Below are 25,845 nucleotides of genomic sequence, written 5' to 3'. Positions count from 1 at the left end.
AAATCGAGTGGCCGCAAGAGGTGTGGGGAGGCCATTTAGTTTACATAGATTAGTTAAAATCGGGTGGCAGCAAGAGGTGTGGGGAGGCCATTTAGTTTACACAGATTAGTTAAAATCGGGTGGCAGCAAGAGGTGTGGGGAGACCATTTAGTTTACATAGACTAGTTAAAATCGGGTGGCAGCAAGAGGTGTGGGGAGACCATTTAGTTTACATAGACTAGTTAAAATCGAGTGGCCGCAAGAGGTGTGGGGAGGCCATTTAGTTTACATAGATTAGTTAAAATCGAGTGGCCGCAAGATGTGTGGGGAGGCCATTTAGTTTAGATAGATTAGTTAAAATCGAGTGGCCGCAAGAGGTGTGGGGAGGCCATTTAGTTTACATAGATTAGTTAAAATCGAGTGGCCGCAAGAGGTGTGGGGAGGCCATTTAGTTTACATAGATTAGTTAAAATCGGGTGGCAGCAAGAGGTGTGGGGAGGCCATTTAGTTTACACAGATTAGTTAAAATCGGGTGGCAGCAAGAGGTGTGGGGAGACCATTTAGTTTACATAGACTAGTTAAAATCGGGTGGCAGCAAGAGGTGTGGGGAGGCCATTTAGTTTACACAGATTAGTTAAAATCGGGTGGCAGCAAGAGGTGTGGGGAGACCATTTAGTTTACATAGACTAGTTAAAATCGGGTGGCAGCAAGAGGTGTGGGGAGACCATTTAGTTTACATAGACTAGTTAAAATCGAGTGGCCGCAAGAGGTGTGGGGAGGCCATTTAGTTTACATAGATTAGTTAAAATCGAGTGGCCGCAAGAGGTGTGGGGAGGCCATTTAGTTTAGATAGATTAGTTAAAATCGAGTGGCCGCAAGAGGTGTGGGGAGGCCATTTAGTTTACATAGATTAGTTAAAATCGAGTGGCCGCAAGAGGTGTGGGGAGGCCATTTAGTTTACATAGATTAGTTAAAATCGGGTGGCAGCAAGAGGTGTGGGGAGGCCATTTAGTTTACACTGATTAGTTAAAATCGGGTGGCAGCAAGAGGTGTGGGGAGACCATTTAGTTTACATAGACTAGTTAAAATCGAGTGGCCGCAAGAGGTGTGGGAAGGCCATTTAGTTTACATAGATTAGTTAAAATCGAGTGGCCGCAAGAGGTGTGGGGAGGCCATTTAGTTTACATAGACTAGTTAAAATCGAGTGGCCGCAAGAGGTGTGGGGAGACCATTTAGTTTACACAGACTAGTTAAAATCGGGTGGCCGCAAGAGGTGTGGGGAGGCCATTTAGTTTACATAGATTAGTTAAAATCGAGTGGCCGCAAGAGGTGTGGGGAGGCCATTTAGTTTACATAGATTAGTTAAAATCGAGTGGCCGCAAGAGGTGTGGGGAGGCCATTTAGTTTACATAGATTAGTTAAAATCGAGTGGCCGCAAGAGGTGTGGGGAGGCCATTTAGTTTACATAGATTAGTTAAAATCGAGTGGCCGCAAGAGGTATGGGGAGACCATTTAGTTTACATAGACTAGTTATAATCGGGTGGCCGCAAGAGGTGTGGGGAGACCATTTAGTTTACATAGACTGTAGTTAAAATCGGGTGGCCGCAAGAGGTGTGGGGAGACCATTTAGTTTACATAGACTAGCTAAAATCGAGTGGCCGCAAGAGTTATGGGAGACAATTTATTTTACATAGACTAGTTAAAATCGAATGGACGCAAGAGTTATGGGAGACCATTCAACAGTTTCAGATTGATGAGTTCTAGACGCTAAGAATGCAGAAGTCCCCAATCAATTTCTCAAAGACCCTGGCATAAACTCGCGAGTCCCTGTTTTCAAAAGATAAAATGGAAAATGAAAATAGTACATTATCATTATTTTATTACACGTCTGAAATAAGTTCTTAGCCTCATAAGAAAACATAAGAGATAAACTATTTTTCAATAATTGCACAAAAACTTTAAATCATACTGCACTCTGCGATCTGCAAACTTTGTTTCTCAGATGAGGTAGTTCGATTACTTTTTCCTGTTCTTTTACTTATATATGAATGGTATTCTGGTTATCTAAATATTTTAGTAAGAAAAGCATGCTCCGCCATGATTCTGATTAATGTTTTCTTTGTTCCATTGAATGGAACTGTGCCGCTTTTCAGTCATCACGTATAACACTAATACATGAGTTTTCTCAACAGCATACGTGATTGTTTGTCTTTTTGTATAGCATGCTAGCCATCAGTAACAATTACGTAATCAAGACGAAACTTTCGCGAGGGAAATATGCTGATAGTTGCAAATTAGTATTTCCACTTCGAGTGAAACGATTTTTCATTCTATCAGCCTTACGCCACTCACAGATTGCTTTTAATGTACCAGCTGGTTCCACTTTTTTCAAGCAAGAGAAATGCTTCTCGTACCAAGGTCTCTCGTTCTGATATTGACAGTTCTGACACCAGTTTAATCAGTGTCGTTCACTGTAGACAAGACAGTCAGCATTCAATGTAAATTCTGAGTTCGAGTTCTTTGAAATATTCGCACGTGGTCTCACTTTTATCTATTGTTTTACTGTTATTAGCATTAGTGAGATCTTCCTTTTAAGTCCGTCTTTTAAAAAATGAGAACAGATTTTGTTGACTCGTTTTACGAGCTAATGAACTTTCCTGCACTACTTAAAATGTGTCAACTGATTTTGTACAGCCCTAGTCTAAAAAACAAATGCTGATGTATTATTATTATTATTGCATCTTAATGATTTGACAATATAGTCCAACTCAGACTCTATGATAGGGGCGATCGGGAAATAACTTGTTTTTTTCTTTCTAATCTAAGATGACTGTCTTGATCATGATTTCATATAAATCTCATAAATTTTATACATTTTGTTTATGCATAAAATGTATATACATTGGGGTCTAAAAAATATTAAATAATCCCAAAACATTCTCCTTTTGGCAATATTCCAAAGGAGATATTGGACTTCTGAAGAGAGTACAGGAATATTTGACCTTATATTTTTAGGATTTTTTTATATACCCTTTTGGGGTTTTAAATGTACTTTGCAGTTTGTTTGTTTCTTTCGTTTGTTGCGTTTTTGCAACATTTTCTACCTATTAACTTCAGTCGAATGATAGATATTTCATTTTAGTTGGAGATGTTCTTCTTGGGAATTTCAGCTAGATTTTTCCTTTACCATATTGTAATAAATATGGAGTATGCGCATTTGGTTATAGCGCCCCGTTTTAAGGAATTCCTAGATTTTTGTCATTACTTGTCTGATTATTGGAATTCGGTGCCATGGTTCACTAGTGTGAATTCAGGTCCAAACCGAATGAGTGGCCATGAATAATAAAGTCCCTACTAAAATCTAGTGGTGTACATTGGTGGTGTGACTTCAATGGTAGTATTTATTTTAGGAAACCTATAAATTACACAATGAAATCAATAAGAAGGGACTAGGCAGATACCGTTTATGTCGCCATGGTGACAAATGTAGTGCAGTTATACTGTCGGAAAGTGCCTGGAAATCATAGTTTGACTGGCGTAATGTGGCGTAGTTAAAATAGTTCCCTGTGCTAAGGGACAGTTGTATAGTTTCTACGGCGAGAACTGCTGTCGGTACGGAAACCTAATGAAGAGTGTCCGTGCGGGTGTGCGGTTGGTGGATATTTGGCAGGTTGTGAGATCTGTGGTCTTGCATTGATTAGAGTAAAAGTTATGTTTAGAATGGACACATCGGGCTTTCTAATTTACAACTGAAGTTGTATGGAAACCTGTGTAAATTTAGGGTAAACTTATGATTTCTAGCGGGAATCGTTCCAGGGTTTGACATCGCTCGGTCAAGTAAAGACCCCTGGCTTGTAACAATATGTACTACCTAGATTTTGCCTGGCCTATATAGACATGACTGTCCTGATTTGCCATTAAAAAACATACATACATACATACATACAAATACATACATACATACATACATACATGTGAACCCACGTACGGCTAATTACTTTGTACTGAGGTTTCAGAGACAATAAAAATGCAAATCGTTGCCAGAGTAGTATATTCGACAGTCATTAAAAGAAGTAAACAAAACAACAACAAAAAATAGAACTGCACAAATTAAACAGCAAAATGGTGGGACAGCAAGAGCTTACACTTTTTCTCCAAGTCACTAGGATAGCTACATATAATGGTTATGATATGTACTTCTGAAGTGCAGTAATAAATAACGTAATTCTCGATGGGTTTCTGATCATTTCAATGGATTGATCCAATGATATCTGTGAATGAACTTGTCATAATTTGCTGATGCTGTATTAACATTAAACTACTTCCGGTAATGATAATGCTCAGCTAATCAATACATTTGTAACTAGATCTGCTTCCATGGCGCCGTTAAAAATTCCACACGAATCATAACCGATGGGTTTTGATTACAAGTTTGTAATAATAATAATAATAATATACCGTATTTATTCTTGATGGACGGTTGAATCTAAGGCTCATTTGAAACGCTTATTAAAATGTGCAGTATTCCTGTTACGTACAATAATTTATCAAACGATTACATCAACGGTATTTTAGCATATGAACACCTCCCACGGACTTCACTAAGAAGGCGGAAAAAAAAAAAAAAAATACCGTACCGTCTTGCAGATAGTTATTTCAAGGTCAACATATGTACCCAATTATGTAAACTTCCACCCAGTGGTCAATAATGTTACAATATATCTTGCCAATGCTGTCCCAGCTGCGATGTTTTAACTCCCGTCATTACCACTGTCCTGCTAAATAATGCTAAGCCTGACGAAGCCCGACAAAGCCTCACAAAGCCATGCAAAGTCAGACTAAAAAGAGTGTTTATATTGTTCATTGTATTGATGAATAAATTAACTTAGCCGAAATACTAGTTTTCAACATATTATGCAGATTAAAATGTCTAAAAATCTGGCGACAAAGTTAGAATTTCAAACAATCATATAGTATTAACAAAGTATGACACAATCATGTTGGAAATATTTGTTATTATTTTATAAATTGTTCTTTCGACTGATTATCGGAAGAAAATTCAATTTTCTAATAAATGTTATAATAAGCAAAATACAATTGAGCTGAACTTCATTATTTTAATGTTGATACACTTTATTTCATGTTTAAAACTGAGCTTGACATGACTTTGAGCAATAATCTTTGTACATATTTATAAATATTTAGTTAGCGGCTAGACATGCCATATTTGATAGAAATCTGAAATCGATTATAAAGAAATTGTATGATACTTTCTGTTGTTCGTTGTTTTGTCATGTTGTGTTAAGTTGTTGTTGTTGCCGTAGGGTTTAACGCCACCTTTCAGCACACGATAGGCTATACATGGCGGCCAGTATTAATGGTGGAGGAAGAACCCGGGAAAACCCCAGAAAGAACCACCGACCCACGAGAAGCTACTGGCAAGCTTTCTCACATACCCACATTGGCCGAATCCGAGACTCGAACCCACGCAGACAGAGGTGAGATGGCAGTGATCCGTAACGGAGAGCGCTTTAGACCACTCGGCCACTCGGGGCCCCTATTGTGTTAAGAAATATATGCTGAGAAGTATTATATACCAGTATGTTCTGTTAGTCGTGCTTTAAGATCTTGGTAGAATCAATTGTGTTATGTTGTGTACGTTAATTAATCCTAGAATTGTTATTTTTTGTTCTTGTACCTTTATTTTTCATAAACGCGTGTGATTTGGACTGATGAATTATGTTGCCAGTAACGCTTATTATTATTATTATTATTATTGTCATCAGCAGCGATGTTTCATGTTTAGGCATTGTCTTCCAATGCAACAGTTATCGTAGGAATATCAGCTGATCTACAATAAGGTGTTGGCCATCTAAATGTCGTGGTGGGAGATGGGAGGTTGTGATCGTGAACGTTTGAGCTGAAATAATTTTCTTTCCTTCTCACGATTATTAATATATTTTTCCAAGTAATTTAGCAAATGTATAATATGGCTTATTTTGCTATACCGTATCGGTCCTACTAAACACCGCAAAGACGGAAAATATATGTACTGTTGATACAAAAATGTATATCAATAAATGTAAAAGAATTAGAAAATGTTTGCTTTGTCTATGATCGTTCTTTATTTAACTCAGTACAAGGATAGAAATGTTTTTAAACTTACGATACTGGAAAATATTTACTGTTGATATAAAATTTAAGGCATATGGTAGTGAAGTGCTACTGTAATTCGATTAACACGCGTTAACACGTATTACAGTCATGAGTAGGTGAGTAGACACGCGCTACCTGTAACTGAATTACCACAGAGGCAGTATAAGGGCAGTTACAAAATGTTGATTATGCAAAATATAAGTTTATTAATATGTGATTATGATTTTTTCGCTTTCTTTCTATACATTCCCAAAATAAAGTCAAATTGCCAGCGTAGTAGAGCAGAACATAATTCTTCAAAATGTTCTTGATACCGTTTTGGTTCTTTTCTTTTCAACCTTATTAAATTTATTCAATTTTGGACTGTACTTCAAAGAAATAGCAACAAACACACATTATTGAATATTAATTATTACATTAAATTCATTAGATATGCTATTTTAATTTTACTATACTTTATTATTATTTACATAAATTAACGAGTTTGGAATACAATTGCAAGGAAAAGCATGGAAAAGATTGTCAATAGTAAAAAAAATTGGTGGTGGTGGTGGGGCACCAGCCTGATGCCCACCCCCCATTTAACCAAAAATTTATAGTGTTTTTCATGTATTTTTGTATCCCCAAAGATGTGTGTGCTTAGGTTAAGTGGTGGGAGAAAAAAAATGACAGGATCACGACGGGCAAATGCATAGCATTTTCTTGCAATATTCGAAAATATATAGTGTTGATACAAATTTGTTATCAATAAATATAACAGAATGATAAAATGTTTCCTTTTTCTATGATCATTGTTTCTTTTATTATTTATGTAACACAGTACAAGGATATAACGTTTTTAAACTTACAATGCTGGAAATTATTTACTGTTGATACAACATTTACGGCGATGGTAGTGAAGTGCTACTGTATTCCATTAACACGTGTCATCGCCTGTTACAGTCAAAAGTATGTGAGTAGGACAATCCCACTTTTAACTTAATTAACACATTTTTATTATGCCATTTTATGACATTGTGTGCCTGTGTGAAAAATAACCATGTATGTTTATAGTTTAACATATACAGGCATTTTAAAACAATAAACATTGCAGTTAAGACTGTCAGGCTCTGTATGCCTTTTTTGAGATGCAGTGTATTTGGAATTTGTCTCTCAATTACCGGTCATACATTATGGTGTGCGTAGTAAATCCAACATTTTTCTTGGTAATTTATGCGGCAAAAACACCATACAACAATAGTACAGTTTTATTATCACTTTGTATGACTTGTCAGACAGTGTATGCCTTTCTTATGAAACATCGAAAGGTTTCTTGAGTTTGTCAACCTATGTTTCGACAATTAGTCAAACGAACAGTTTATAAAATAACAAACATTTCAAATATGTTTTTTTTTTTCTCAGACTTTAACAGTACTTTGTCATTAATTATAATTATGTTGAAAACTAGTCCTTCCGTTTGGTTAAATTATTCGTCAATATAATTTACAATATACATTTTTCTAATATGACTTCGCACGACTCTGTCAGGCTTTGTGTGGCTTTGTCGAGCTTTGTATGTCAATCGTTGTATAATTAGGACATACTGAAATATTGCATTTTCTTTCGATTATCACTCAAATGAATAATTTATCAAATGATAATACTTTTACATGCGATTTTCTTATTATTCCAATTCGATACGTGTGGCCAAATTTTATTGGTTATTTAATTCCGCATAATTATGTTGAAAACTAATCCTTCAGTTTGGTTAATTTATTCGTCAATAGAATTTACATTATAAATAAACTTGTCTAAAATGACTTGTATGACTCTGTCAGGCTTTGTGAGGATTTGTTAGGCTTTGTATGACTTTGTCTGGCTTTGTGTGATTAGTATATATTGAAAAAAATTGCACTTTCTTTCGATAAGTTCAGTGAACAATTTATAAAGTAATAAACAGTCTACGTATGATTTTGTCAGACTTTGTTATTACTTTTTCATTATTCGATTTCCAATTCGAACTCTGTCGTCCAATTTTCGGTCATTTAATGTTGCATAAATATGATGAAAACTAGAATTTCGGTTTTGCTAATTTATTCATCAATATAATTAACAATATAAATACGCATTTTTTTATTTGACCTCGTATGGCTTTGTTAGGCTTTGTCAGGCTTTGTGTGGCTTTGTCAGGCTTTGTTGGGCTTTGTCAGGCTTAGCAGTATTTAGCAGGACCCTCGTTATCAAGAAACTTTGTCACACACTCAGAAACACCCTTCCTTTCCTGCCAGAGATTGGTGGATGAAGACTTCGGAAATGTATCAGACACTGCCGATTTATGTTTAGCATACTCGACTTGATTAGATCCACTCCATTTAAATGTGTCCAAAACCTAGTTGAAAAGGACTGAAACCCAATGATTCTTTAAATGATTCCCTAACAGCAAACTACAGTAAATGGACACCCTCTTCGCAGTCCTTTCCAGTATCAAGCAATATGACTGAATCATATTCTTCAACGTTTGATGAAATCTTTATAAAGCTACTTATTTTCAGGATGATATGCAGACAACTTAAACACATGCATGCCTAATTCATGCAAAATTTGCCAATAAAATAGAAAAAATCTGATCCTTGATCAGATTGGACAAATTTGGGAATGCCAAAACAAAGAAAAATCTTATTCAAAACTTTTACTATGTTTTTAGTTTTAGTATTCCTCTAAGGAATAGCCTCTAGAAATCTTGTTGACGCAAACATTATGGTCAACAAGTATTGGTTGCCTGACATGGTCTTAGTTAATGGACCGAAACAGTCTACCATTATTCTGCTAAATGGTTCGTCAAATGCAGCAATAGGTGAGCTTTAAGTATCTTTTATTGTGTTTTCCTAATAATGGAAAGTGTCGCAGTGATCTAGAGTATTTACAAAGATCACTTGTTATCTTCATCTAATAAAAATAATTCATGATCTTGTGATAAGTTTTATTGACTCAAAAATGACAAGCCAATGGAGTTTCATGAGCTAGACAAAAAAATTCCTATCAATAAGACTTAGAAACCATAATTTGATAGCTCAATTACCACTCGTCACCAGCGGGTACCTGATGGTGGTCTCCATTTTTGCATAAAGACCTAATTTTTAACAAAATAAAAAACAGGCACTTGTATGATTTCAGTTTCCTTAACATCCCTCTGAAACAAGCAGGAGATATCATGATCTTTTCCTGTTCGACAAAAGGTGGTTGTATTTTGTCAACCTGATTCGAGTAAAGAAGAGAAGATAAAGAGGATGACTAAAATTGGACTTCATCAAAGGCCATTCTAATAAATGTGTTAGCTAAAGGAGTAATTTCCCCGATCAACATCAATCTCAAGGGATGTTTTACTGATGAAAGTGTTCATGTTGATATATTGTCCTTCCCCTCTTAAAGGCGAAATGAGGTGTGATCTCCCTAAACGTGACGGATCGATCTTCCTGAAATATCACCTCAGAGCTCGCACTGGGCCCTATAGACGACAATGAGATGAAGTATACAGAGTTGACAAGAATTATTACCAATATCTGATTACTCATGAATGGTCGACTGTTCTTGGCTATGAAAACAGGGATCTTCATGATTGATCTATCTTGTCGAAACTGCATGTAGATGGGTTCTCCAATAGGAAATTTATTCACTGATTTTGATTGCCAATCTCCAAATCAGTGACGAGGCAGGATTTATGAGATGTGCACTAACTGAGCTCTTGAGAGTGGTTTCAATTGTATCTTGTTCAACCATGTTATTACCCATAAAATGTTCACTTAGGTCTTTGGTTTGTCCAATACCCTCTCTTCCATGGTAATACAGTGTGCAAGTGACCTTGGAACGGCAGGATTAATTGTGATTGGTGCTAACTGTTTCTCATCGAATAGCCATAGGAAGTTACCTATTGTGGTATGGGTGCCTACAAGTGCTCTTGTTGCTCCACTGAAAATATATTCCATTTCCCTCGTGTACCTCTTAGGTGGATGGCAATCTCGCTAGAGGAATTCCCGCCGCTTGTTGTGAGAACTGTTTGTTCTTAAAGGCGTTTTTTGATAAGATCAAGGTTGCTCAATGCAGATGAGGGAATATCTCCGATTCCTGGCGATTCTGTTGCGAGATTGATGAGGTTAATCCAAGCTTCTTTAAGTATAATAATCAAGATGAGGAGATACTCCGATTCTTTGGATGCCTGTATCACCTTCAGAACAAGAGGTGTTGGAGATGTGTATACATTTGGCCATTCCAATCTATTATCCAGGCCTCTTTGGAGAGAAAGGTTGGGATTTGGGCATTCCAACTTGTCACCAATAGTTCCATGTTAGGTCCATTACATCGAACAGCATCTATCGAGTGAAAACTGATTGATGAAGAGCCCATTCCTTTATCACTAGTTTCTTTTTGTAGGATAATGAGTACATTAGCCAGATTAATATATATTGAACTAAGACGTGGATTCGTCATTGAGGACACCACTTTAGAAAATCCCAAACAAAAATACAATGGTCTGGAGACTTGCTTCCCCATTGATGTTTGAGATAAGTCACCACACTGGAGTTGTCAGACAGAATGAGAACTCCATTCCCATGTAGGTTCTTCCTCTTCCAATGAAAAACTTTCTAAACGGTTTTCGTCTCAAAAATGTTGAAATTTAAAAAACGATCCTGAGGAAACGACAATCCAATGTCATCCCGAAATGTTAGGAGGCTTGCTTCCCAGTCCTTTGTGTTTGTAACCGGTACGATCGTGTTTGCTGGAGTTTGTGCTTGTAGAGACTCCAGAATAGTTTCTCTGCTTTCCAGAGATTGTGAAAGTTTATCCAATGGTCAAGGTTCGACCTCCATTCAGACCTCATAATCAGTGATACGCTAATTCACGAAAGCGAGTGGGCCTTTATGTTACGAAGTGGGCCTCTTTGTTACGAAGTGGGCTTCTTTGTTACGAAGTGGGCTTCTATGTTACGAAGTGGGCTTCTATGTTACAAAATTGGGCCTCTTTGTTACGAAGTGGGCTTCTATGTTACAAAATTGGGTCTCTATGTTACGAAGTGGGCCATTCTATGAACATCCTCCTATGTGCTCCTATATGATTCGGATGGGAGAAGGTAAGCTGTGTTCTGCCTATTGAAGATTGCCATAGATATGGATATCAGATACAACGTTGATCCCACAGTCACGTTACAAATCAACTCATAGTCATCCAACTGAAAACAGAAGGCATTTGCAATAAAATGTGTCTATAGACACTTTAACTAGTAACTGACATTGCAAGCAATCCCAAAATGTCAGTGACTTGTTTAACTGGGAAGCAATTGAATGTAGATTCTTCCACAGACAATGATCACCTGATGCTGGAACTGTAGACATGGTAGGTGACGTAGAGGAAAGAGGTGGACAGAACTCTGATGAGAGTGAGTGGAATAATTCTTCAGTCCAAGCCTTCAAGGGGAGTTTCACTCTTCACAGTAAGATCTTAAGGCAGTGAAGCTGATGTCTCTTGTGCTATTATGTGTGAAGTAGTTAGATCAGAATATCAAGGATGCAGGACAGTAGGAATAAAATCCCCTTACTTCTAGTGTTGCTAAGCAGAGGCTCCCTTTGGGTGGCAGAGGCATGAGGGTGAGTGAAAAGTCATCTCTTAGGACCTGAGGCACCAAGATGGACATTGTATGCCAGAAGTGACTAGACTATGCAGGTTAGATTGATCCATGAGATTGCCTAAATCAAAAGGATGTCATCCACAGGAAGTATTGCAAATTAAATCCCAAATAATCCTAAAATTATATCAAGCCCAAGAGTACAGAATGTTTCAAACTGACTCCAACAGTCTCAGATGTCCTGATTTATTTACCACCATGATATAATCCAGAATGTCTCTGAATGAGTTCTCAATAATCCTAAAGTAGTGTTTAAGTCCAAATAGTTAATGAGCATGTTGTATTTCCAATGAATAATTTAAATAATTCCTCTCAAATTATAACTGAACACAACTGTAAACTCTAATCAGAGTCCCATTGACTGATATTAAAACTGGAATGAAAAATGTGTTTATCAAACCTCTCTATATATATTCATCTCACTTGACGTGTGACACAATACATTTTCCCAAAAAGTAATGGAAAATTTCACCAAGTTGTCAGCAAATTTGCTTCCAGAACATTCTAAGCTTGTAAACATGGTTAGGCCTTGAATGTTTTTTTTAGTAAATATCTTACAAGACAATAGTCAGGTAGGCAAAGATTCCACCCTCAATCACTCAATCATTCCATTACAAATCTAGATTTACAATTTCATGCACAGTGACTTTTATTTTTGAACTATGAAAACTGAAGGTAGACTTTTGAGGAACCCCAAAATACCACTTTTAACTGCTGCTTTACCTTCTACATCTGGGCTTGACAATTTGTAGGGAGGTGCCTCTACCAAAGTGTAGAGTGCTTATGAAATTGAGTGAAAATTGAAAATCAAAAACTTCATTAACATGTGAAAATCCCCCAAACTATGAACTTGATTCCATTGGCCTTGAACTTTCACCTCAGCATCTGAATCAAAAGGGAGTTGCCCCTGCCTTTTAAGTTTCATGATGATGATGATTAGACCAGGGAAATCTTATTTATCATGCAGAAAGGAAAATCTTATTTATCATGCAGAATAGAAAATCTTATTTATCATGCAGAAAGGAAAATCAAATTTTCATGTCCCTGGATCAAGCATTAGCAAAATCAACTGGCTTTTGTTTCTGCTATGGATTAACCATGAATGATATTTATAAAAAGATCAGAATAAAGTAAAGGTTATGCAAACCTCCTTGCCTACAGCTGAACATGGTGGTCACTACACTATGTGCACCATGTTTGTGTGTGTGTGTGTGTGTGTGTGTGCACAAAAGACAAAAATTAACATGAGAAAGTAACAAAAAGCTTTATTATTAGATACAAACATGAGGGTAATAAATATAAATTGCTAAGAATTTATTATATTGGCAAACATAAAATATCACTAATATAACAACATGAAAAGTTAAATGTGAGAAAAAATTATTCTCAAGTCTTTCATTAATAAGCATATAATAAATAAAAATGTAAATTTAAATAAGAGTTTGGTCAAAATCTAGGTAACACTACACATAACACGAAAACTGTTACAAAAAATGAAAGGTCTTGTAAATATGCATAACTGTCCTTTATGTCCACCTGTATGTATAGTGAGCAGTAATATGATTTTGACAAGGCAAGAATTTTTCTTGGATTGTCAAGGCCAAAAACGGGCCTCAATCTCAGTGTAAACAATCATGAAAATTAATGCACAGGGTTCACACAGAATTCTGAATGATAAATTCAAAGACTTTTCCCAAACTTTCAAAGACCACAAACATAGATTTCCAAGACCTATTTTGCTGACATTTTCTATACAAGTTATGTTATATGAGAAAACAACAAATGCAAAATACTACAATATTGTTTAATGATGAAATTCAAACTATAATTAATTTCCTAAAATTGCTTTACAATAATCTGGAAGATGGGTTAACATTCATTGTTATTTCAGAAATATGTAACTTATGCATCAGATTTAATACAAAATAAATTGTTCTTTTAACAGACATCAGCACTGCTTGAAATGCATTATTATAGTTGCCGTTTTTTCTCTGCAATCATTTTGGGAAGAGAAGCCAAGTTGATCGTCTTTTTACACAATGTACAAAACACCTTTCATGTACATGTACATGTTTTATTCTTTTTCAGCCATTCCTTGTATTTCTCTTTTTCAAGCCAGATATCATTGAAAGAGCAAAGACCTGGCATTTTTAAACATGAGGTGAAAAAAATGAAGTTGTAAATTGACTGAACAAATTTTGAATCCTCAAGCATGTGTTACTTTGTGAACTTTCTACATAGAGTGAGTGCTTGTTCAATGTAACCAAAATTCAGTTTGCTGAACAGTCTTGTTAAAAAAGCATATAGACTCGTCTAATCAAATTGAATGATTCATCAAAAGAAAGAAGCCAGGAAAACCGACTACATCTGAATCTAACTACCTTAGGCAATTTTATTTGTGACTATAATAATAATAATAACAATAATGATAATAATGAGGACTTTGTAAAGCGCCTAATCTTTAGAAGCTCTAAGTGCTTTACAACATTAGATAACACCTAAAACATATATAGTGATATGATTACGAAAAACAAACACCATGAAATTAGGAAACAAAAAACATGCTGAAAATAGTTATGGTGCTGACTTCCTTTAATGAAGGATGCATTGTTTTTGATGAAGATTGTAGCTGGCTTGCTTTGATGAAGAGTGCGTGTGCTATTGAAGTCGACGCCAAGGGCAATATTTGGATGCTCAAACCAATTCTCATTTGTTATTGTGGCGGCAATGAAACTGAACGGGTCATCAAAAGAAAGAAACCAGAAAAACTCTGCTACATCTGAATCTAACAACCTTGGACCATTTTATTTCTGATTATGGAAAGAAATTAAAATGTTTGGGTTTATTTCAATTTTCAAAGACTTTTAAAGACCTCTGGGTAATCTGCTCGATTTTCCCAAACTTTTAAGGTCTTGAAAACACTATCTCATTTTTCCCAAAGTGCCAAAGACCTTCAAAGACTGTACAAACCGTGATGCAGAATTCCGAGTTTGTAGCAAGTTACTACATTTTTTACCCAGCTGATCACTTTTCTTTTGTCTCAAACTGTCTATCCCAGACCGATTCCCAATCACCCAGGAAAAATCCTTGTGCATGTTTTGTGTTAGTGATGCTATGGTAACACCTCAGAGGAACTGGAAACATAAAGTACTCCCTCACTACATGGTACCTCAGTATCAAGTAATCAACTTTTATGGCTATCACGAACAAGTATTATAGTGAGTTTGGATTGAAGCACATACACATAGAAGGGGATTAGCCCAAATGCATATGCTTGCGTATGGGGGGGGGGTCTACTGATAATGAATGTACACATAGGAAATGGTGTGTATGTGTGTGTGAAAGCTTGATCATAATTTGTCTAACATGTAGCCTGTTGAACTGGGTTCAGTCAGAGTTTGAATTTTAGGGGACACTAAAGAAACTTTTCAAAGTTACGCAGCTTTTTCCTTTGATGCAGCCAGATATTCAACGTCGGTGGACTATCTGTTATATTAAACATGTTAATATTATTAATCCTTGATCGTTTCTGTGCGGATTAGATATAGGCCATTGTACAGATTCAGGGGTGGGGGTGCATCAAGCACATGTACGCAGGTATGTGTGTATAAAAAAGTATGCATGTGTAGGGGGGAGGGGTCAAGCTTTGCTAGATTTTTGTGTACGTACTAAATGGATGGGCCCATTACAATTCTAACATCATACATAAGCAAATATGGTAACAATAACATTTCATATAGGTTTTTGTTTAAGGATATCAAGAAGTTAAGGACTGAAAGTGTTTATTGTACCATCTTTGTGAAACAATAAAGCAACTTGGTAAGGGCAAGCATCACTTGTGAGAATTACAACAAAATAGGTACCTGTGACTTACTCATGATATTTCATATTTTCCATGCTACCTTTGCTGACTCATATGAAATTATGTCTCTGGTACTGCTTACAAATTTTGAAACTTCTTGTGGCATATATCTTCATTTCGTTTACTTGTTCACATTTGCATCAATGTTTCTTTGGAGTGACTGTTCAACTGAGGTTTGAAAAATTTGCCCATGTGGATACATATTTATAAGTACTAAATTTCTATGTCAAAAACAGGTCACTGTTACCTATATTTCTTTTAAAGATGTAGTGAAATTCAGTGGGACATCAGAAACTCAGATTTAAAACAATGCATTTCAAACCATATCCTAAACAGTAGAACCTTTAGAAACTAAATATTGTAGTCAAGTAATTAGGCAAGATTTTCTTTTTTTCTTTTTTTAAAGCTCTAATTATCTCAGCAGAGTCATGAAATTACTTTTAGTTATAAGAATGGTTTGCTATGTTTTGGTGCCATTGCAGAGTACCATAATGAAGACACAGAACACAGAAATTTGTAAGACTACTGAATACAGCCTATAAAAGAAAAAAAATCAGTAGCAGAAACTTAGCAAAAAGTTCACTCTGTAAAAAGCCTCAACTAAAACACATTGATTTGTTTGGATATTCACTAAATCCTGTAGAAAATAAAAAAAGTGGACATGAATGGGTTTAACAGCATGGAAGCATAATATTGCCTATAAGGTGTCAATTATTTTCTAAACATGTACAAATTTAGAGCTGCCCCCCAAGAAACCACTGAAGATAAAGCCTTCCGAACAAACATATATAGTATTACAAGATGAAAGGTAAAGATTTTAAAATTCTGTAAAAGATCTATAAAATAAAAGATAAATATTAAAGATAAAAGACATAAGATCCTTAAAATATATGGTATAAATCTGTTTTGAAAACCACATTTGCTCAAAAAGTACAAATATTTTCTGAGGTGGTACATCATCCAAAAGTACCTTACCAAGTAATTCAGAATAATCATTTTGTGAAATAAAGTAAGAGAAATGAAAAATATTAAATTTTACTCAGACATATATTTGACAGATGAGTGAATTATTTATGAACAGTAGTAAATACACACACACACACACACACACACACACACACACACATATATATATATATATATATATATATATATATATATATATATATATATATATGAGAAGCACAAGACAAAAGTCTCTATTATTACTTTGCACAATAAAAGAAAAATAGTACGAAAACTAATGGCCAACATCTGAAGTGTATAAAAGGCAAATCATATATTAAATAATTTTACAAATGTGGCAATTGCAGCTAAAATATACACTTACCTTAAGTACATGATTACAAAAGAAGTGGAAATGCACTAGGTTTAAATAAGTACCATATATATACTCGTGTACAAGATGAGTAACTGGAGAAAACATAGACCCAGATGTGCATCACATAATGTGCTGCCAGATCATGGTCTTTGTTGTTTGTTCTACTTATTCATCCTAGCAAACTGCATAGACCCAGATCTGCTAGAGCATCATCTGAAAGAAGATCTGGGTTTGTGCAGTTTGCATTGCGATCTGACTTACAAGTGATTACATATGGTACTCTGCTTGGTTATTTCTGTAATGCCTACCTGAAAGACTGCCACTTCACTGATAAAAGAACTCTTAGACCACACTAATTTGTGTTATGATAGGCCATCTTAAAATTGAACCACATCCATATATATATATATATATATATATATATATATATATATATATATATATATATATATATATACGTCCTAGAAATTTAATGCAAGGTATGACAATGTTATCATAGTGTTCAAACAAATAGTTGATTTATATTGCAAGTATAAAAACTACAATGTATGCATAAATATTTAGTTGTTTCTGCCCATTGAACATACCTTTTATGTGTATCTGGTTGTGAAATAGTAGTCTAGTTCACTGACTAATACCTTAGAAATTCGAAAGTAAGCCATCCTTAAGAGTAAGCCATAAGGCATCCAATACATATGTATGTCTAACCTTCAATAGTAATCCCACCATGAAAATGGGTAATTCAAATTTATGTCTAACCTTCAATAGTAATCCCACCATGAAAATGGGTCATTCAATTCCTACCGTGTCTCACCCTCTGAAGCACATCTCAAACTGGGCCATCCAATTTTTTCCACATTTAACCCTCAAAAACAAGCCAACCTCAAAAATAGGTAATCTAATTTCAACTGCATCTAACCCTTAATATAAAGCAGTTTTTGTAGATAAAGTACCTATACATATATTTAATGCAAATTTTGCATGCATATTTGAGCAACAGTCTTACTGTATGGCTTCACTGAAGAAAAAAAATGTTCCAAACTGTTTGTTAAAATATAATTGTGAAATGATGTTTTCAATGATGATATAAGATAAAAAATTCTTGAACAATATCAGTTTGAAAATTATGAATTTTAATAACAAATCATTGCATACTCTTGTAATATATAGCTATCATTTACACATGTAAATAATTTTACAATCATGAATAATATTTTATATGAAAATACATCATATTCGAAATAAAGCCCCTTCCCCAACTCAATATTACTAACTGACAACATAAGGTGTTTATTTTCTGTATTTGTTTAGGATATATAGCACAGATGTCAAGCAGATAAGCGGCAACTCCTGCTACTCTCACTGATTTTTAAATGCAATGCAACGTGACTCAATCTGTAAGTGTGGCAATTCAATACTTGACTCATCTTTGAGTATGTATGGCAATTAAATACCTGACTCATCTCTGTGGCTGTATGGCAATTAAATACTTGACTCATCTTTGAATATATATGGCAATTAAAAATACCTGACTCATCTTTGTGGATGTATGGCAATTAAATACTTGACTCATCTTTGAGTATGTATGGCAGTTAAATACTTGACTCATCTTTGAGTATTATGGGAATTAAATACCTGATTCATCTTTGAGTATGTATGGCAATTAAATACCCGACTCACTTCTGAGTATAAATGGCTATTAAATACCTGACTCATCTTTGAGTATGTATGGCAATTAAATACATAAAAAGGATATATTTAACAATAAAAAATCTCTTTATGAATATTATAAAGGTAAATACATTAAAACCATACAAAATGTCTGCTTCATGTTCTTAGATATTATGACCTGAAATAATTAAATGTACTAAATATTTCCAAATTGGAATTTTTTGTTCTTGTTTACTTGCTAACAAAATGTCAAGTTGAATATATTCATATATTAAAATATTAAGTCTAACAACTGTGGCATTACTGCTATTACTGACATTATATATATATATATATATATATATATATATATATATATATATATATATATATATATATATATATATATATATATATATATATATATATATATATATAATGCATATGAAGATGCAAATGGTGTAAAAGCTGGATCGGCACAAAATGTGTCGATAGGTTAGGGTCTATGTTTTATAAACCTTGGCATACATAATATAGGGACAATATAAATATAGCAAATACTAAAAATGTCTAATTTGACAAGATTGACAGATACCAAGATACAGGCTATATACATTATATTAAGGGAAGACTACACATCTGTATTAATAAGTCAACACAATAAAACACTGGTGACAAAGATTCTGTGACTAGAAATGAGTTTGTCAATGAAGGGATGCAGTTTAGTGTATTCATAATTTATACTCAAACATCAAAAACATTAATTACCTTCGAGTTGTAAACTCTCAGTAAAACATTGATAATTTCTGGACTACTTCATCAAACATTCCCTGGGTGTAAGATTCATCTGCATAAAGATCCTTATTATCAGAAAAGTCAACCAAGTACCCAGACAAAACCTATCTCCAGATGAGTGTGGATAGACAATGTTTTGCTGTAATTAAGAAAAAGTTTATCTGATTGGAACTTTGAAATTTATTAACACTGGTACAGGTATATTCATAATTTGCAAAAGAACCAAAATGAATACAAGTGGGAAAGCCTTGACTCCTCCTATCTCCCGAAAGTTCTAACACCTTGCATCCACTGTTAATCTAAGTCCAGTTGTAGTAGGTATAGACTGGTGCATAATTCAAGTCACCATATGTGTGCTCATCTTCATTATCTCGGATACTTGACTTCCCAAAGACACTCTCCTGGTAGGTTGGGGGTGCTTAAAAATTCAAAATTGTATCTTTGTATTAGTATAAAAACATAAAAAGAACTGCACAATAAAACTTTGGAAGATAAATCATTCCAAATGTCAAAAATGGATAAGAAACAAAATCCCCCAAAACGAAATGCAAACAAGAGTCTCAAGTAGGCCTCTGATCATTCACCTGAGTCAAACACAAGAGTGGTTAATGAAGAAATCCAGGTCAAAAGCATGCTTTCTGCAGAAATTTCTTCCAATATTGTTGACTGCATCAGTTAAAACAATTGTGTCAGGTTTTTGTACATCAGCATCATTTTGTTCAATATTTGTTTTGTTGCTTTTCAATGGCACTTTGAACAAAATACAGGCTATATGATGCTCAAGAAATGCAATCTAAATGCTATTCCCAAGAACATACTGAGGCAGCCTATACAGGCTGGACTTGGCAGATACTGAACCCACAAGCCTTGGTTTACAAGTCTAGTGTGCAACAGACTAAGTTACTGTAGCTTTATGCTAGTATATTTTACGTCAGCATTGGTCATATTCTGGTCTGCAATCTTTTAAAATAAAGTTGTCCAAATGCTTGTCTGTTTACAGTTACAACAGCCATATTTGAAAACAAATTAGCATAATTTCTGTGAACTTTAAAGACTTTAAAACCATGGTGCTTTCCTGTCATATTAAATAAACTTCTGATAAACACTTTTTTAGAAGCAATTATTAAAAGTTATTCCGTCTATATTAACAGCAGCATAGCTGATGGTAGACTGGTATCATTGGTAAAAATTTATGAAAGCATGATTTCTGCCAACTTTCGTCAACATCTGTTTTTCATAAGTCATTTAAAGGTTTTTCTAATTTTAGTAATGGCAGCCATATTTTATAGCAGGAAAGCATCAGTTGTAGAAACTTTAAAACCCTTTATGCTAGGTGACCTTTGCCAAATTTGCTTAAAACTGATCCAGAGTTTTGTTCTAATTTTAAGATATTAAATGTAGGCAGACAATGTAAACTTTATGAAGGCCCCTACCACAGACTCACATGACCTAATGGTTGGGTTAACAAGAAAAAATTCTTTAAACTTTTTAGCATTAATGATTATCTTACCACCTAATATCTGGGTACTGATCATTTTCTCATATCTACATTTCCCTCTGTCCCTAACTTCCTTTCTCCATTCAGCTAAGTATGTATCGAAAAATTCCCCGAAGCATTGTAAAAGCTACATTTATTGTTATTACCTAAGTTAAGCCCTTTTACACACTATTCATTGGCTCAACACTTACGCAAAGTTGGCATGCCAAGTCCTGGTTGTGTTGTGATTGGCTGAAACTCCTGGCCAGGGGCTCCTGGGGGTTGACCAGACATATTGTATTGTTGAAATACAGAATGGATGGGTACTGTACCAATGATAATCTTTAGAGGGAGTTCCAAATCAAATGGTGTATCTGCGACATCAACTTTCAGCTGAAAATAAGTAAATTTTACAGTTTGATTCATACTTAAGCAAAGAAAACAGTGTAAGAAAAAGTACTCATAAAAGATTTTCATATCCTATGACATTAAATATTTATTGATTTTAAATTGGCTACTTTATATACTTGCCTATAAGATGAGTCAAACTGCAAAAAAAAGATCCTGATTTGCCCTAGCATCATGCACCTACAGATCAGAGTCTGTGTTGTTTGTTCTACTGTGATTATGGAAAGAAATTAAAATGTTTGGGTTTATTTCAATTTTCAAAGACTTTTAAAGACCTCAGGATAATCTGATCAATTTTCCCAAATTTTCAAGGCCTTGAAAATGCTACCAAACTGTCAAAGACCTTGAAAGACAATAAGAACCCTGCAACAGCAAATCTGATTCAAATCAAACAGAAAATGTTGATGACTGAGCATTTAAAAGCCATTGGATGACTATTTTTGGTCAATTGAGGCTGTGACTCTAAGAAATACTCATTAAACTTGTGCCGAGTCCTTGTTGGGAGGAAAATTCACTGAAAATTAGTTTTTAAAAAAAATTCAGATGCCAGAGTAATCACATGTTTATGAATGGACAGACAGGCATATAGACATGTAGATGCTAGTTACTTTTACATCGCCTTGCCTTAGTAGCTTGGAATAAAACTGCCTGACCATATTTGGAAATCATCAAATAGGAAACATGTTGAGGTCTAAGAGATGCTACTAAATTGCACCAGACACAAAGTAGATCAGAGGGTCTCAGTTGCAAAATAAGATTGTCCAACAATATATCCAAAAAAGTTTTTTCCCCCCAAAGACTTCAACACAGAACATCTAAATTGTTGATGATGACAACGACCTGTTGAGAATGTGCAGTAATACATGTCACATATACCAATGATATCTCACAGTTTTGTGAGGAAATCTCTCAGAATTTTGGACCATCTAACAGTTTTTCTCACATAATAATACATTTCTTATGCTCAGAATTTTCCTGGTGATATTTTGAAACATAAGACCATACACTGTAGGTGTTTCTACAGTGACCTGCATCTTTTATTAAACCTACTGCACACAATGTGCAGCATGTTTATGTGCAGTGAAAGAGAACCCCAAATGTGTTTTGTTTACGTTCTTATCAATTCACATGAACAGCACTGGTATATCAGATCTCACAGAATTTACTTAAATAGCACAAAATATTTTGTCAATTCCAACACTCCGGTACTATGAAGCTTACTACAGTTATGTTACTGATAAGGTACCACCATCTGCAAACACAGGTGTGACAAAATCATACCATCAAGTAATAATCAATTGTTATGATACTGCAACCTCGCAGGTAGGAGGGAGGTAAAGGAGGGATAAGGACCCTTTCTCCACTCCAGATCTCACTCCCTCCCTCAGGGATCTGTCCCTTCTCTAGCTTGGCAATTTCTTTTATCTCTCGATTCTTGGACCCTCCATGTGTTCTGTAGGTAATTTCCTGAAATTTAAAGTACATTACTGACTGTAACATTCCAAACTCAACAATTCTTCAAACACAATGAACCTCTACAAATTGTAATGCTTTCAGTGGTGAAACCTACCAAACAGGCACCTTCATTTGAAGGACACATGCTCCTAACGATAATATCTATGAACACCATTTTTGAAATTCACATACATATCTGACCTAGATCTATAAAAAGGATACCGCTCCATAAAACACAAAATTTGGCCATCCCTTATGTTTCCCATAATACAGAGAACTTTTGTATATTTAGCCTAGCTGTATGTAAATGACATCTCTCCAGAAAGCAAATGATTATGCCATCCCTTAAGTGTTTGCAAAGGACTTTTATATGTATATATTTAACCTAAATCTATATAAATGCCATCTCTCCATAAAACATAAGGAGAACTTTTACATGTAAACCTAGAGTTCTGTAAAGGACACATACTCATACAGTTATGAGAGTTTGCCTTCCCTGAAGTGCCCCATAATGCAGAAAACATAAAAAATTACATTTAGTAAATAATTCTACTTATGAATGAACTTAAAAAAAATTATTATGTTTTACATCTGAAAAGCTTAAAGAGATATTAGTCTTTAACCTGCATACATGTAAATTTATATTGAGCTGAGAAGAAATGGGACTTGGGTAGTTTTCTTCATACACAGACAGTCCCTATATGAAAGCGGTTGCTTTAAGCAAAATTATATGTTCTTTCCCTCCACTGTCACTAATTTAAAGACACCTTTCTTCCTGTGTACCAACAGATCTCTGAGACACCATTATCAAAAATGGGGCTCATAGTGCACCACGAGTGACTGATTTCAAGCTTTGCTGTTGGCACTTTTTAATATTTGCAAAAGGCAAGATATAAGTCACACCATCTGTCCATCTAGTTTTGTCTTTTATTTAAAGAGCTGTTTTTGAAAGCAACATCTGTTTGCATAAGTGGGTATATACCAGTTTATTAAAGGCAATTATGAAACCAAAATTGAAAGCCCTCCAAAAGCCAATGGTTTACGGGGAACATTGAGAACATAACACATGTTCACATGACTGGTCATTTGGATACATACTTGGTGGTCAGAAACACAAAAAGACAGTTTAACTCTAGGGATAATTACTCCTATATGTCACAAAAATGGTTCTTTGGCTAATGAAAATCTTGGTAAGAATTTATTTTTTACAAAATTCAAAAATGATCAAAAATGTTAAATATTTTGTAAAATTTCTGAGGATAATTTATTCAACCCACCCATCCCCCCATTTTAAAATCTCTTTGTTTGTGCTCACCAGTGTGGTGGCACAGTACGGATGCCTTGTGACATGATTTGTGTGGGAGCATGATTATTCCTATAAAAAGTTACAGTAGTTATTTAACTGAAATGGTTTTATCAATTTATTTTGAGGATTCATTGGAAGATTTTCATATATGGCACTGTTGTTTTGCATAAGTAATTCTGAAAGTGTCTCCAGCAAACATTCTGACCGACTGGTTCTTTTATCAGGCTAGCATTGTCTAGGGAACACTGGTGGAATCCTTGAAGATGGCAGATAAGAAAGCCAAATGCCAAGTAAAAGGTTGAAACATTGTAACCTTTTCAGGAGTGAAATAATTATTTTAGATTGGGATGGGGGTGGGGGTGTTAGCATATATAAACTATTTCAGATGGTGGATTGTCATCAAAATGTGCATATAAAGTAAAATATCTTTCAAAATGCAAAGGCCAGAAGGTCAAAGGGTAATCTCACTGGGATTAACTCAATAAATGTTTGGAAGCAGCAACCAGAATATCATATTTCTACTGATGGATTATAACAGCAGACACTGATCATTCTTATGATATATTAATGAGTCTCAATATTTCTAATGCATTGATATTTTGTTTTTAAGGTAACAGAATTAGCTGAAAAGATTTTAGCATAGTCATGAATTTACATAGCTGAATATTGCTGACAAGGATTTATAATCATCATGATATAACATAATGTGTTATATCAGAGGCCTTTGAAATATTATCACTGGAGTAAGAAAATGTGGGGGAAACACAAACATATACATAAATATATACAGCAAAACCTGTTCTGAGAGACCACTGCTAAGAACAACCACCTGTCCTGAGAGACCAGGTTCTCCATGTACAGATTTATTGATTATATAGTGTTATGACCTGTTATGAGAGACCATTATGTTTTGGCAGAAGGCGTGGTCTTTCAAGACAGGTTCCACTACATACATACATACATACATACATATAGGTACACTCTATCTGATAAACACAAGAACCTACTCATCTATTAATTTTGCACAAAACTGCATAGTTACATCTCTTTTTGCAAATTGCCCCTTAGGGTTCTAACATGTAGGAGTCCAGAATTTGTCATGGACTTTGTGCGAAGTGATTGCTTTGCATATGTATGGTTTTTTTTATTATCCCTGCCTAAGAGTGTGTTTAGCTCAAAACTTTGGCAAACCATTCTGAACTGGTGGTATTATCAATTTTTGTGCATATATATATACAAATAATTTTTCCATACAGGTTAGAATTTTTTTAATTCGTACTCTATGGAGATTCAAACCCAGGTCCGTGGGTAAATGGCACCCATCGTCTTGCCTGCACACACAAGCCCATATTCCCTCATGACTAAGCACACATAACCAAAAAATTATGTTAACTGGTGTTATATGCACTCGTGTGTAGCAGACACACTTGCATGATGACCTAGTAATTCATTCTCATGTATCTACAGTCATTCTGGATTCCTTTGGAATAATTCAAGGTATAGAGAATTAATTATAGAGAATTATAAATATACCATTTTCATACTACAGTAATAGAATTTCAAAGGGCTGTGGTTACATCTGCACTGAAAAGCATTTTGTTGCATTTTTTAAAAAGTATTTTGCAAGCATAAAGTTGACTTGATATTGCATTGTCAATAATACCAGATGCAGAGTAAAACGTTTTAATGAGCAAACAGTCTGAAAACAAATAACAATCTCTTACATGGACTTTCATGGTTCCATACCAATGCTTCCCTCATTAACAAGAACTCTCATGGC

General features: G+C 34.9%; 1 protein-coding gene across 1 annotated transcript in view; it reads right to left on the bottom strand.

Annotated features, from left to right (window-relative positions):
• Window positions 1-13,041: 13,041 nt before the first annotated feature.
• LOC149800912 (arrestin domain-containing protein 17-like) overlaps window positions 13,042-25,845 on the bottom strand; it is a 30,016-nt gene continuing 17,212 nt past the window's right edge. Inside the window, exons 5-7 of the mRNA XM_089954972.1 lie at window positions 22,586-22,771; window positions 21,109-21,289; window positions 13,042-19,837 (exon numbers count right to left, since the gene is read on the bottom strand). Of these exons, the coding sequence (XP_089811098.1) occupies window positions 19,719-19,837; window positions 21,109-21,289; window positions 22,586-22,771 (486 nt within the window). The 3' untranslated portion in view covers window positions 13,042-19,718. The remainder of the gene's footprint in view (window positions 19,838-21,108; window positions 21,290-22,585; window positions 22,772-25,845) is intronic.

This window comes from Sinohyriopsis cumingii, chromosome 4 (assembly GCF_028554795.1).
Source record: "Sinohyriopsis cumingii isolate HCF-2022 chromosome 4, ASM2855479v2, whole genome shotgun sequence".
Taxonomy (NCBI): domain Eukaryota; kingdom Metazoa; phylum Mollusca; class Bivalvia; order Unionida; family Unionidae; genus Sinohyriopsis; species Sinohyriopsis cumingii.
This window is presented reverse-complemented; position numbering and strand designations above follow the sequence as displayed.